Source organism: Arvicanthis niloticus, chromosome 16, assembly GCF_011762505.2.
Source record: "Arvicanthis niloticus isolate mArvNil1 chromosome 16, mArvNil1.pat.X, whole genome shotgun sequence".
Classification (NCBI taxonomy): Eukaryota; Metazoa; Chordata; class Mammalia; order Rodentia; family Muridae; genus Arvicanthis; species Arvicanthis niloticus.
This window is the reverse complement of record NC_047673.1, coordinates 64,200,700-64,214,679: the sequence shown is the minus strand read 5'-3', so window position 1 is coordinate 64,214,679 and position 13,980 is coordinate 64,200,700. Positions and strand designations below refer to the sequence as shown.

Below are 13,980 nucleotides of genomic sequence, written 5' to 3'. Positions count from 1 at the left end.
GCCCAGGAAAAGCCACAATATTCGAAAAACTGTGAGTATACTACTTAAGATTCCTCTCTCTTTAAAAAAAATCATTCTGCTCCAGGATATGCATTCTTCTTTAATTTCTGTGAAGTTTTGTTTTTGTCTCCAAAGCACATACCATTCAGGCTGGTGCAGCAGATGAAACCTCCTCTTCTGGGTCTCTGACTTATGCCTCTCACATGCTGTATTGCCTCATGACCTATGATTTGTTGGTCCAGGGACCCACTGGGCACAGCCTGATACAGGGGCAAACAGATGTGCTGGAAGCCTGTGTTGGCTTGCCATGCTCAGTCTGTTTTAGACTGAGCATATGGATTCACAATAATTCCCTAGAGTGATTCCTTAAGTAGAAAAAGATACATCTCCTTTTGCTTGTTCCCCTATATACAAGATACTTTATCACTTACTTAATTCCAAGTTAATCATTCTTGATCACCTACTTCTCAACCTTGCAAGACTCTCAGCTAAACATGTTTCTGAATTCCCAAATATACTTGATTGGTCTGTGCTTTGGTGCATCTGTTTCCATGGAATATGGGTTGTAGGGCCTTTCTATGTCTTGATTATAAAATTGTTTCTCTTCTCTGCTACTTGCTTTAGGAGAACAGAAGTTTGTTTTCTACGGTGGGCCCATTTCGTGTTTATACATGCATTACATAGACGTTTAAATATATTTCTAACCCTGTAACCAACAAGCCATGTAATTTTCTGATATGATTATTTTAATCCAAACTTGTATCTCTTTATTTGATAAATCTTGTAGTTTAAATAATAGCCAAGTCACTAAGCAGAGAAATTAAGAGGATCAAAAACATTAAAGTTATAGATATAAGAGGGGAGAGATAAAAAGGAGCAAATGAGAAAGCCAAAAAGTATATCAACAAACCTAATGCTTATTGAAATTTTATTTTGGCATATAGTGTTATAGAAGCTACAAAGAGTTTAGCATTCTTACTTAAAAAATAATAATGGAAATTGTGTTTTCTTAGCAGTTGTTTCCTAGTTTGGAGGGCGGGGGGAGAAGAGGAGAGGGGAAGAGGGGAGAGGGGAGAGGATGTAGAGGGGAGGAGATGGGAGAGGGGAAAGTTGGGAAGGGGAGAGGGGAAAGGGGAAGGGAGATGGGAAGAGAGGAGAGAGGGGAAAGTAGGGAAGGGGTAGAGGGCAGAGGGGAGAGAGGGGAGCCAGCAACAGAATTCCTTTACATTTATACTAAGAAGTGGGATTACTGTCAGAACCAGACCCTTCTTCTCACCTGGCAGACTTCTGCCTGATCTCTCAGAGCCTTTATGCTGTTTTCAAATGCATTGAGGTCCACCAGGAAGGCCTCATGCTTCTTGAGCAGGGCCTGGAATTATGGATAGAAAGATGATTAAAGCAAATATCAGAGCCACACCGGCAATATCATGGAGAAGCCTCAGCTACTATTGTTAATGGATTATGTGATTGTGTTAAATCCCTCTAAGAGTCACTTATGTCTATATCAGAAAATTTCTTTTCATACCACATTTTCAGAACTCAAGGAAATTTCAGTAGACAAATGAATAACAATATGATTGTATTTTCTCAAATCAAATTTAACTTAGCTTTATTCATATTTTAATCAAGACACACAGCTGTGGAAGGGTGCTATTGTGGACTATCCTACTTTGTAGGATTGATATCTGAAAAGCTTAAAAGACACAGTTTCTAAAGGTAATGAAATCTATAAAGGCTTTCTATATTACACTGAATAAAACATAGTAGTGAATGTAAGCGAGATTGAAAGTAACTATGATCCTTAAGGTTCTTCGTATTGCCCACATGTCTCTCTCCTTTTATTTCAATAAAGGAATTGAGATGTTTATTTTAAAGGCATGGTTGTCTTATGAAAGTCCAGGGCAAATCTGAGAAACTCAGAATAGGACCAAGAAAAATAAATCTTTGAACACAGACTTTGGAATTTGGTTCTCTTTATAGGATCTATGGAATTCTATGAGATTAGAAAAAATGTGATGTTCTGTTGGGATCTCTGTTAACATTGAGAATATCATAGCAGATCACTACGAAACAACCACTGTTGAAACAAAAGATAATCTAGTCGTTGATGGAATTTGGTGAATATTCACAGGACCATGGTCGTTTCACCCCACCTTACCCCAGATGCTTCTTCATCAGCTCCATAGTTTCTGTTGTCTACAATGGGTTCTTTCTCTTTAATCCATGCTTCTGCTTCATGCAGATCTGCCAGGTACTGTTGGAGCTGGACATTGCCTTTAAGATCATTTTCCCGTCTAATAGCTCGAGCACAGAGAGACTCCATATTTTTGTTCAAGCTTTCAACTCTAGATGCTATGTCTTCTGCAGCAAAGTGTCCTATGGTGTAGGTATGGGAATGGTGAGTATGACCCTCATCCATAGCTCTATCATGTTCTAATCTTCACCAAACCTCGGAGAACAGCAAGAGGCAAGAAGATGATGCTGTATTTAGCCAGGATTACAATGTAGGTCTCTGGGAGGTGGACGGTTCTAAATGAGATTAAGCAGTAGTAGGTGGGGGAGATATGTATATATGTGATGGTGAATTGAGTTGGTATGAGCTAAGAGCTATGAACATGAAAAAAAACCCACTCATAAGTGCTTTAAGACTCAGGATGAAGATCATTTCTTCTCTAGATTAATAGAAGAATCTGCAAATCTCCTTTCTCCGTTAAAGGTAGAAAATGGAATAAAATAGGGAGTAAAACAATTTTTCAGAGCGTTAATAAAAGGAAAGGAAAAGAAAAAGAGATGAGACACACCCTAGTGATGGTGCAGCTTATGTTACAGTTTAGAAGCTCTATGCCAGGAGACTAATCCAAGCTGCACCTGAGTTGATGAGAAAGAAAATGGGGAACTTGAGACAACTAGAACTTGTGAAGCAGAGAACATAAAAGAAACATCCTTCACAGATCTGGAACTTCAGAGACATTCAGTGAGGGTCCCTTAGGACCTCTGACTGATGAGACATATGTAAATATGCAAAGAGACGATGGGAGAGTGTGTGCAGGCAGCTATTCCATAGTTCTTGGGATTCATCTAAATCTGCAGATAGTTACAATTACCACCCAATAACAAAATGGATTCCATCGACCCAAAGTAGAGTCTTTGGAAAGGTATCTTTAGCACTACACTCATCTCTAAAGTAGTCCAATGATACAGTGATAGAATGATTCTGCTTGAAGAATCACAGGGAAAAGCCAAGAAACCCTATGACTATTCCACTGAAGAAGTAATATGAATGGTAAAGAGACAAGGTTAAGAATCCTGGAAAAGAAAAGCCATGCCAGACAGTGGATGACATCAGACTTCAAATCAGAAACTGCAATGCGGAAGGCAACACAGCTGCATCTTTAAGGCTTAAAGAATATACTTTACATGTAGTAAAATAAAAACTGGAAAAAATGAATGTAAAACAAATAAAGGCTTTCAGGTGAACAGAAGCAAAGAGATTTATGATTAGCTGATCACACTACAAGGGCAGTCAGAAGTTCATCAGGTAGGAAGCAAGCAAATGATAATCTTGAACAGCACAAAGGAGCAAGGGATAGCAGAAGAAGTAAATAAATGGAGAGATCTTTTTATTTCTTAATATTACTCAAAGCAAATTGAAACCTAAAGTCAAAATATCAGGCTAAAGCTTCAAAAGATTCATCGTGTAACAAACTTAAAATGAGTAACAGCAGAAACAAAGGGGAAAATGAAAGAATATCCTAAAGATTACACAAAATGCTAGACTAGTTGAGGTTAAATTGTCATAAATTAAAATATCTACTTTAAACCCTAGAACAATAACTCCCAGTGCTTTACTCTCAGATACCCTATGCAAACTGAAACAATGTCAGGTACACCTAGTAAGCTGCCATGCATATGATTATATTCATCAATAATTTTCATATAAGAAGTTAAATCATAGAAGAAGTTAAATGAAAAATTATCACAAACCTAATTAAAGGACAACCCAAATTCTTATATTAAAAACACTGAGTAGGGACCCTGACTGAGTAGGGACTCAGATCCAGAGGTCCTGAGTTCAATTACTAGTGACCACATGGTAGTTCATAACCATCTGTAATGGGATCCGATACCCTCTTCTGATTTGTCTGAAGAGAGGAACAGTGTACTCACATACATAAAATAAATAAATAAATCTTAAAAAACTTGAACAGATTTTAGAAAAAGGACTATTTCCAGGAACAAAGGTGGATATTTTATCTTATAGAAATTACAATTTATCAGAATGACATATTTGTGTGTATTATTATATACTACATAATTACTACATATATTATACAATTGTATATGTGATAAACCTTTTAGACACAAATTGATGAGAACATAATGAGATAGAAAAATATCAATATCTATACTCAGAGATTTTGAAAATCAAAAATTTTCTCTCTATGATAAGGTAGAATTTAAAAAAAACAAATGTTTAAACACAACAATTATAAAGAAAAATAAATTCATTGGTTTGAATAATTTAGTCCAGATCTGACAATTTCTCAGTAAACTTTATTTCAACCTATACTTTTGAAAGCTGGATACTTATTATTGAGTAGCTAACAGAGGAAAATATTTAGTGTAACCTAGATTGCTTGTTTACTTCTGAAATCTGATGCTTACATTTGAACATCCTATTTAGAGAATAGGGGTTGCTCAGGATGGATGGCCAACATGTGAATAGTCACTACAGTTTTATAGAACGGGAAATTTAAGGAATGATCTTGTTACTATATTACTTTGTTTCCCTAAGAAGGAAAGGCTTTAGATTATTTGGAAGGTCTTACATAGGGAAACATTTTGTGTTTTAAAAGCCATGGAACTTAGATTTGAGTTCTGCAGTGTTTACAAAGAAGTATATGGATAAATAGACAATTATTTTATTTTAATGATTTTGGGTTTTCTGCATAGAGGATTTAATGATGTGTTTGGACCTTTCCTATGGCTGAATTAGAAAAAACGCAAATATATACTTCTCTATTAGAAACACTCAAAGGGAACTTTCATTAAATCAGCAAGTTAATGCCACCTATTTATAAACTCCCATTAAGTACTAAGATTATCTAAATTTCGTCCCCAAAGTCTGTCATGGTGATGTTTCAGCCAAATTAATAAGTGTCACACCCACCTTCCTCCACCATTTTGTTTCCTCTCTCTGTTATGACTTGAATCCGTGGTTTATGGCTGGCCATGTCTGCCAAGATGACTTCATGTCTGTTTAGAAGATTTTTGGCAGCAACCAAGTCCTTGCCTACAGAGAAAAACATTCAAGGTCTGTGATTATCCTTATAGATGGAATGTGCTTATTAAATATGCTTTACTTGTTGCCCAATATTAATGTCACGCAAATGATAGCCACTGAGAACTTTGTCCATCTTTACTCTCCCTGCATCTACATTATGTTTATCCTTTCAGATTTTCTTTACCTGTATTTTGCACTGCAGTATCTCTCGATGCTACTTCAGTGAGAATCAGAGTTTTCTATGATGTTTTTGTAGACTAGTGTCTCTATAGCCTCTCATGTATAGTCATGGATAAAGTTGTACAATATTTGTATGTGCTTTTCCTATACATAAGACAATACCACTATCCTGGAAGTTATACTTACAGACTAATAAGTTCTAAAGTACAAGACAATTGTATATCCTCATCTCCCTTTTGAATCTTTGTGGTAGGTCATATAGTTCTCAAAGGATCACCAATAAGCCAGACAAATATACTTGATACTTTAAATATTATCCATTGCTTCTCAGTGAAGAAGCTTTAGGAAAATAAATTGTAGCTGAATCCCCCCAAAACTAAGCACTTTATATCTTCCTAGAGGCATGAATTCATGTCATTGTTCATGTCTATTTTATAAAGCAAATCTGTTGACACAATTTTGAAATATGCAAATATTTATGGGAGTCAGGATAAAATTTCCTGGTCTGGGGTGGAGGAGTTGAAAGTAAATGTTTTTCCCTCACTGTTGTATCCTACTTCTCTTGATCTGGAGAGCTTGGTCCTTTCCTGACATCTCAGTGTGATTTTGCTGCACTAACCAAGATGAGTAGAAGCTGCTGAGGGTTCAGTCTCCTGGATCCAGGCCTCCTCATCTTCTGAGTCTCTGCAAATCTGTTGTAGCTTGAGTAGATCAATGAGTTTCTTCTTCCGAATGGCCAGTGGCTCTTTCAGAGCCTCAAAACGAGAAAGCAAGGATTCCTGCCTTGCACGTATGTCCCCAGAGTCAGGATGGCCTATTTCTTCAAAATGTGTAGCCATGTCTGTGAGGGTGTCCACCTGATTCTGAGGGAGAAAGACAATGTGCATTAGGAAATTATATAATTTATTAGAAATGGATAAGATTTTCATGCTGAAAAGTGAAGGCCCTGTTATTTTTATTTTTCTCTGTGGTTCTTTATAAATATAAATATATATTATAAATGTAATATAGTCACTTTATATTTATAAATTTTAATATTTTTAAAAGGGTTGATAAAATAGTATGTATGCAAAATACCAGAATAGAAAGATCTTACGCTATAGGTGATAGTATTGAGACAAACTAATGTGAAATGAGCTACAAATGATAAATAAGGAGTAAGTGACAGGCTGTCTATAAAGGCCTAGGATTCCAGACTCAGAGAGTGGCATGATATTCAGAAGACTCAACAAGTTCTTTCATTAATCACCAGTTTCCAGATAAACGTGCTCCAGAGAATGAGAGAACTTTGGAAATATTGGGAAGAGGCAGTTTCTCAACTAAATTTTCCCTTGGTTTCCTGATCACTTAAGAGGAATAGTACTAATGACAGATTGTGGGTATGCACAGTGTATGTCCAGTTTCCTGCAATCAGCAAAATGTTGAAAACAAACCTGACGAGCAGTCACAGCTGACTCTAGAAGGCCATGTTTTCTTAGTAGATTCTGTACATCAGCTAGACCTTTCCCATAATCCTCAGAGGTAACCTGCCACTTCACCTCCTCTAGCCAACGCTCTAGGTCTTCTGCAGTGTTCTCAAACTGTACCAGCTGGTTAGCTTCATACAGCTGAGTCCCTGGGGTGCGGGGAGGAGGAAATATTGGAAGGAAGACATTGAGAGTTAGTTATAGAGGTTCTCTGAACATTGTAATATTCTATCTCTCAATTTAAGGAGGAATATATTTTGATATTCCTAAGAGAAAAACAAGAGACTCATCAAACATCCCATTATAGAAAAAGTCATCTAAAGTTAAAATTCTGGTAGCATTTGGTTTTAAATACAGAGATGGCATCAAAACAAACACTAAGCTGAATTCTCTGACAAAATGTATTTCTACTTGTTGTCAACTCTTTTGGATATTTTCAAATACCATTTGGTATATATTCTTCAGACTCTACTTTGAATGAGATTCAAATACAAACATCAAATCTGCTAAACTTTGGAGCTGGGTAAGTGTGAAATTCTTAGGTGGTTCCAAATATGGTTAGCTTTATTACTAGTGACTTTCTGTCATCACAAACCATGACTCATTATTTTATGTTAGAATTCTCTTGATAACTCTTATTATATTTGGCCAACTCTTTATTCGATAACTTCGTAACTATTTGTATTAGTATTCTTTAAAACAATTACTATGTCTCCTGCTGTGAAAAGTAACTATGACATCTTACTGGTAAAGTATGACTATATTTTTCTTCTAAGCCCTAAATTAGAATATATCTAAAAAAAAAAAAAAAAACAAAACAAAAAACAAAACAAACAAAAAAACAATGTGACATCCATCCGCTTCTTATACTCAGGTCAGAATACCATCTACAGATGAGAATCATAACAGAGTAGGTATCAAATCAGAAAATACAATTTGTAATAATTACTGATGAACAAGTGATTAGTTTATAAATGTAAGAAACAAGATAAAACCTAAGTGAGGGCATACAATGTATTTGAAAACTTATAACATATTCAGATCACTTTCTAGATAGGCAAAAAAGTACCTTACAAGCCTTATAAGAACAAAAAATCATAGGATCATCATGTGATACCAACAATCTTTTCATTTCTAAACTTCTTTTTAAAAAGATTTATTTATTTTATTTATGTGAGTACAGTGTAGCTGTCTTCAGACACACCAGAAGAGGGCATTGATTCTATTATGGATGGTTGTGAGCCACAGTGTGTTCACTAGGAATTGAACTCAGGACATCTGGAAGAGCAGTCAATGCTTTTTAACCACTGAGCCATCTTTCCAGCCCCCATTTCTAAACTCTTAATGTCAATTTTAATGCTTAATATTATGACCCATTTATATATCTAGTTCATTTAACCAAAATATGTAATAAAATAATTCAAGCATATTAGATTTAGGTACAAAGCCAATATTGAATATGTGGCCTTAATATTTCAACATTTATTTAAGAAAAGAAATATCTAGGAGAAAATTGAAGAAAAAAAATAAGTTTCATTAAAAACCCAATGTAAATAAAGAAAAATATTTAAATGATTAAATACATAATGTGTTATATTTAGATTGATTTTAAATGTTGATGACCAGATGACACAGGGAAGCAAACATATTAAGTCCCATTACACACACACAGTTCACAAAATAACATGATGATGAAGACAGAAAATGTAGATTTATGAATTTGTAAATCAAAACTGCTGCTTCTAACCTTTATGTGCTGTTGCCTCCAGCAACTCCTTCCAGAGGTTGGCAACCTCACTCATGCGAGTGGCTACGGCGTCCGAGGCGTAATGAGCATGCTCAATCATCTCTTGGCCAGTTTTCTCCAAGTTATTGAGCATAATCTCATTCGCTGCCAATTCCTCTTCAAAGTCCTGTTGCTTCTGAACTCGGCTCTTCAAGTTCTGTACATCCTGAGAGAGGACGGGAGAAATCAAGGAAACCATTGTTTGAAGAAGGAAGGGCAGACATTTTGAGGGCAATCAGAACTAGATGATGAGAATCTATATAGAAAAAATCAATCTGGAACTGAGCTGAAAGCATCTCTCCATGCTGTCTATCTGTCATAGTCCTAGAAGGTAACAACCAGGCTAGCAGACAGGAGGCATCAGGCATCCTACCCGGCTATGAATTCAACGATCTCTAACAATATACTGCGAGATAAAATGTGCCTTCTGCTGAAATCATGGTAGGACTTCCATAGGAGTAAACAACCACTCTCTGCTTAGATTTGATGCTTGTTCTCTGAGAGGAAACTCACATTTGGTGTTGTAAAGCTAGTCAAAGGCCTTGGTTGAGGAGGTCTCAGTCCCTAATGGTAAACTTACTACTCTTATAAACGTGTTCTTGGTGTCAGGCTTCCTTATTAATATTTATATTTATTTCCAGAGAGATATGTTACTCCCAGATTTAATCAGAGACGCATATCTTGGCAATGAAAGATGGCGAATGTATGGCTGCCAAAGGAGACAATAAGGAATAAAGATTGAAAACTTAGTGCTGAACAGCATATAAGTATCAGGAACCATCACAGAAGGGAGAGTAAGGCCCAAAGGATAGGGAGAAAGACATGAAAGGAAATGACACTGCCAATGCAGTCACGATCTCATGGCAGATGTGACCCCTTGCCATGAGTTGGTTACAGTAGAAACCTACAGTACACATGGAAGGACGTCTCAAAATAAAATAAACACAACAAAGAGAATACTAATATAAGATTCTTTCCAATTCCTTCAGAAATTTATGTGGCAATTTCTCCTATATACAGGGCAGAATGGCTAAGCCCTCCAGTATGAGGTCAGAAAGATTATTTGAAAATAACCCCCATTAAACCATGAAACATCAGTCAGAGCTGCTGTGAGACATAAAAATTATTTTCCATTTCTTCTTTTTAAAGATTTGTTTATTTTATTTATATAAATACACTGTTGCTGTCTTCAGACACACCAGAAGAGGGCATCAGATCCATTACAGATGCTTGTGAGCCACCATATGGTTGCTGAGAATTGAACTCAGGATCTATAGAACAGTCAGTGCTCATAACTGCTAAGCCATCTATCCAGCCCCTATTTTTCATTTCTTTCTCAGTATAAACACAATCCAGCCATTTGCATTTAAGAGGTCTTTTTACTCAGTATACACTAAAACTGTTATTCCTATAGAAAATACAAACATCTGCTCTATATTTTTGTAGAGTGAAAACTAAGGTAAAATAGTCATAATTCTCTAGAGTATGAACAAAAATGTCAGAAGTACACATTTATAAATAAAGCATATATATAAAAGAAGATACTTTGAATATTACTCTAGAAATTTGGATATTACTCTAGAAGTCAGTTAATGTAAATAGTTAGAAACTATGTACATGTGTGTGCACACACTGTTATTAGCATATGCACAATGTATTCATTGGTACACTGTATAAAGGAGAAGTTAGTGACCCCTAAAAACTTTCACACTCAGAAACTAAAAAAGTACAGGACAAAGATTCTAGACCCAAGTTGCATGTTATGGTCTATGTGCTTTCAACCTGTGTGGGTAAAATGGTCTAAACAACTCAGTAACTCTGGGCACATTCCAATTCAGAAGCTAGCTTCTTTATTCATAAAATATACTTTGTCCCTTCAAACTGTGATGCTGAATTAATAAGTCTACATAATCCAAAGGCTTAAATTACTTTTAAGCTTACTTCAGCTTTAAAATTTTGAATGTAGCGTTTGAATCATACAGAATCTTAACAATTACAAAGGCATATAGGAGAACAAGGTATGGCATTGGCACACACCGTTAATTCCAGCTATGCAGTAAGCTAAAGTAGGGGGATTTTGTGTTTGAGGCAGGTTAGGAGAACATAAAAAGTATCTGCCTCAAGGTAAGAAAAATTAAAGAGGTGTACAGAGAAGCAGAAGGAGTACTAAAAGGACAAAAATAATTAATTAAAAAGATCTCTGTCTTCCCCATTCTGTTAAGGACATTAGAAAGTGGTCTACCTGAGTGGAGATAAACAATTGGGTATTGGAAAGCCAACTGCCAATGAGTACAAAGAGGATGAGCAACGTTCCATACCTTGTAATCTTCATCATCAGCCAACTTTTTCTTCTTATTGATCCAGGTTTTTAGGTCATCTGAGTCTTGATACAGTTGTTGGAGAAGTAGTGAATCTATTAACAGTTTTCTTCTAGTAGCAGCCCTTTCACGCAGGGCATCACGTCTGTCCAGGAGCTGTAAAGTACACACACACACACACACACACACACACACACACACACTAAACTGTGAATAAGCTCAAGGGCCCCCAAAAAGCAAATATAGACAGTTGAGATCACTGCCCACCCTGGCCATCTTTTCCTAGTGCTTTTCCTGATACTGTTGCACAGGTCATGAGTTAGTTAGTTTTGTATAAACTAGAGTCATTTGGGAGGATCAAATTTCAATTCAAGAATTGCCTCCATAAGATTGACCTGTGGGGATGTTTGTAGGAACATTTTCATGAGTAATGATTGATGTAAGATAGATCACTGTGAGCAGTGTCAGGTGGTGCAAACCATGAGGATTGAGTTAGTAAGCAGAATCTCTCCATGGACTCTGCCTCAGTTCCCAACTCTAGGTTCCTGACTTGGCTTTCCTTTTTAATAGATTGTAACCTGAAAGCTAATAATCCTTTTTCCTAGCCAGATTGCTTCTCATCAATGTTTTATCATAGCAGCAGAAAAGGGCAAAGAGAGAGAGGCTCTGAGCCTTGGCATACCCCATCTCGGATAGCAGCTATGTTCTCAGAGTCGTAGTGGTCATTGTCAATCAGCTTGGTCGCGGTCTCATCCAAGGTCTGAAAAAAAAAATTACACTGACTTTTCCTCAGCAACAGACAAATGAGTGGCCCCAGTTCGAATCTCTCTTTACAGCAAAGATATCAATGTATAAGTTCAGCAGCTTGAAGGTTAGAAGGCCTAGATCCTACTTATAGGTTCTGATCTACCTGCACTTCAAATGTGTACTCTCTGTTTTATGATTGGCTTTTCTGCACTATTATTTTTTTTTTCAGTCTATCTAGGTCACAGCACAAGAATTCAGATGTCACTATGAGTAAATTCAGGAGAAGTGCTACCAAGGATTAAAGCCAATGTCTCTTTCTTATATCTCTTCTGTCCATCCAATCCACCAGCAGCTACATCCCTGTCTCCAGATACACTGAGTATAATATAGAAGTCAATTTTTAGCTATATTCATTCATCAGTCCCTTAAATTGCTAAATATCTCAATGGATTTATTAGTTGGGGATAGAAAAATTATAAAAATATGTAAAAACCACAATAAAATAAGTTACTCTAATTTCAGCTTTTTACCAGTAGGAATCTAACACAAGTATATGAATTAATAAAGTGTCACCTTATGTGTGATATTAATTAATAGGGGAAATTTGGAATCGACTATTGTTTTTCACACTAGTGTTGGTGATGATGTATATGTACATGTGAGTGTGTGTGTGTGTGTGTGTGTCTGTGTGTTTGCATGTGTCTATGTTTACTATCCTAGGAGACAACCAAAGACAGTGAATTGTATCCCTGACATATCATTTTCTTGGAGTCCTTCTCATTACGTGTTAAGTTTTATAGAATACTATAACTTCAGTTTGAAAGTAAAGCTCCATAATCATATTAGATAGGAAAATAAAAATTAAAAATGCAGATATAAAGGAAAATATTCCTTCATAACAATGATTATGATTGAACATGTAAATTTTGAGAAAGGAATATGCATTAAAATATTACTGAAAAGGAAAAAATTTTTTTTCAAATTTAAGTGATGATTCTATATTAAATCTAGAATTTTATTTATAATTTAAAATACATAATATAAAATATGTACTTAATTAAAAGAAATTATTTCCTACCAACTTCCTAAATATATTTTCTAGATCAAGAAATTTATTGTTAAAATATATTTTTTTATTGCTGTGAATAATTTTCCCTTTTCCCCCAAAGGATAAATCTTGATTTGGTTTTCATTTTCACACTATGTAAACATTCTATGTGGTCACAGAACCAAAGCATAGTGTTTTAAAACATGTAAGTACTATCAACAACAAATAAAGTGATGGCAATTTACAAGGCACTGTCCACATGTTAGGTCTTGTAGTCACAGGGTATTCGCTTTAAAGGTATGTACGGTAACAGTGCAAGCAATTAGAAAATAAATGTCTCAACCAGAACCATTACTGACTATAATCTTTTCTTCCTGGGCAGTGAAGGCTTCTTCAAAGTCATCATGCTTCTGAAGAAGGGCTTCCACGCTGCCCACTGAGTTTCCGAGGTCTTCATTTTCCAGGAAAGCCTGTAGAAGATAAGAAGACATATCCCAGGTTTCCTCATAGGCAAGAGATTTTTTTCTTGGAACATCTCTGAGATAAGATCAACAGAAGGAGCCTTGGGAATGAAGAGCAAGGGAAGCACTTGCACAAATAAAGATATTATGTAGAAATTAACTTCAAATACCATGAGCTTAGACCCTCAGCTTTTAATGCTTGCACACAACTTTCTTACCTTTATCTCTGGGTCTATATACATAATGTTCTCTCAACTAATTACTACTCAGTGTTCTCAAAACTACCTCAAGAGAACTACTTTATGTTTAGAGATTTCATTAATACTAACTTTTAAATTTTTTCCTCTGCCCTTATCAACTTGATACTCATTTGATTATTCTTTAACTATAGTCAAAATCTCTGTGCCACATACTTAAATGTAGTTTTGGAGATAGTGTCACTAGGTAGACCATATTGGTTTCAAACTTCTGACCCTTATGCATATCCAGCACCCTGAATGCTGAAATGTAGGTGTGCCTACCATGCCCATCTTGTACTTAAATATTTTTCTATGCCTTTACACAGAAGAGATGGTTAGCAAGCTCATCTTTCCTATTTGCCATGGATTATCATCCAGCTTCTGATATACGCTTCTCCTAAAGAATGGCATTGAGGGAGCTGTGTTTATAAAAAGATAGAGAGAGGAAGGA

The 13,980-nt window shown here is 35.9% G+C and overlaps 1 protein-coding gene across 1 annotated transcript in view; it reads right to left on the bottom strand.

Moving 5' to 3' along the window:
• Positions 1–13,980, bottom strand: part of Spta1 (spectrin alpha, erythrocytic 1) — an 82,155-nt gene that overhangs the window by 53,727 nt on the left and 14,448 nt on the right. Inside the window, exons 12-20 of the mRNA XM_034520247.2 lie at positions 13,189–13,299; positions 11,717–11,794; positions 11,035–11,190; positions 8,678–8,882; positions 6,898–7,079; positions 6,084–6,327; positions 5,171–5,293; positions 2,159–2,376; positions 1,277–1,369 (exon numbers count right to left, since the gene is read on the bottom strand). Of these exons, the coding sequence (XP_034376138.1) occupies positions 1,277–1,369; positions 2,159–2,376; positions 5,171–5,293; positions 6,084–6,327; positions 6,898–7,079; positions 8,678–8,882; positions 11,035–11,190; positions 11,717–11,794; positions 13,189–13,299 (1,410 nt within the window). The remainder of the gene's footprint in view (positions 1–1,276; positions 1,370–2,158; positions 2,377–5,170; positions 5,294–6,083; positions 6,328–6,897; positions 7,080–8,677; positions 8,883–11,034; positions 11,191–11,716; positions 11,795–13,188; positions 13,300–13,980) is intronic.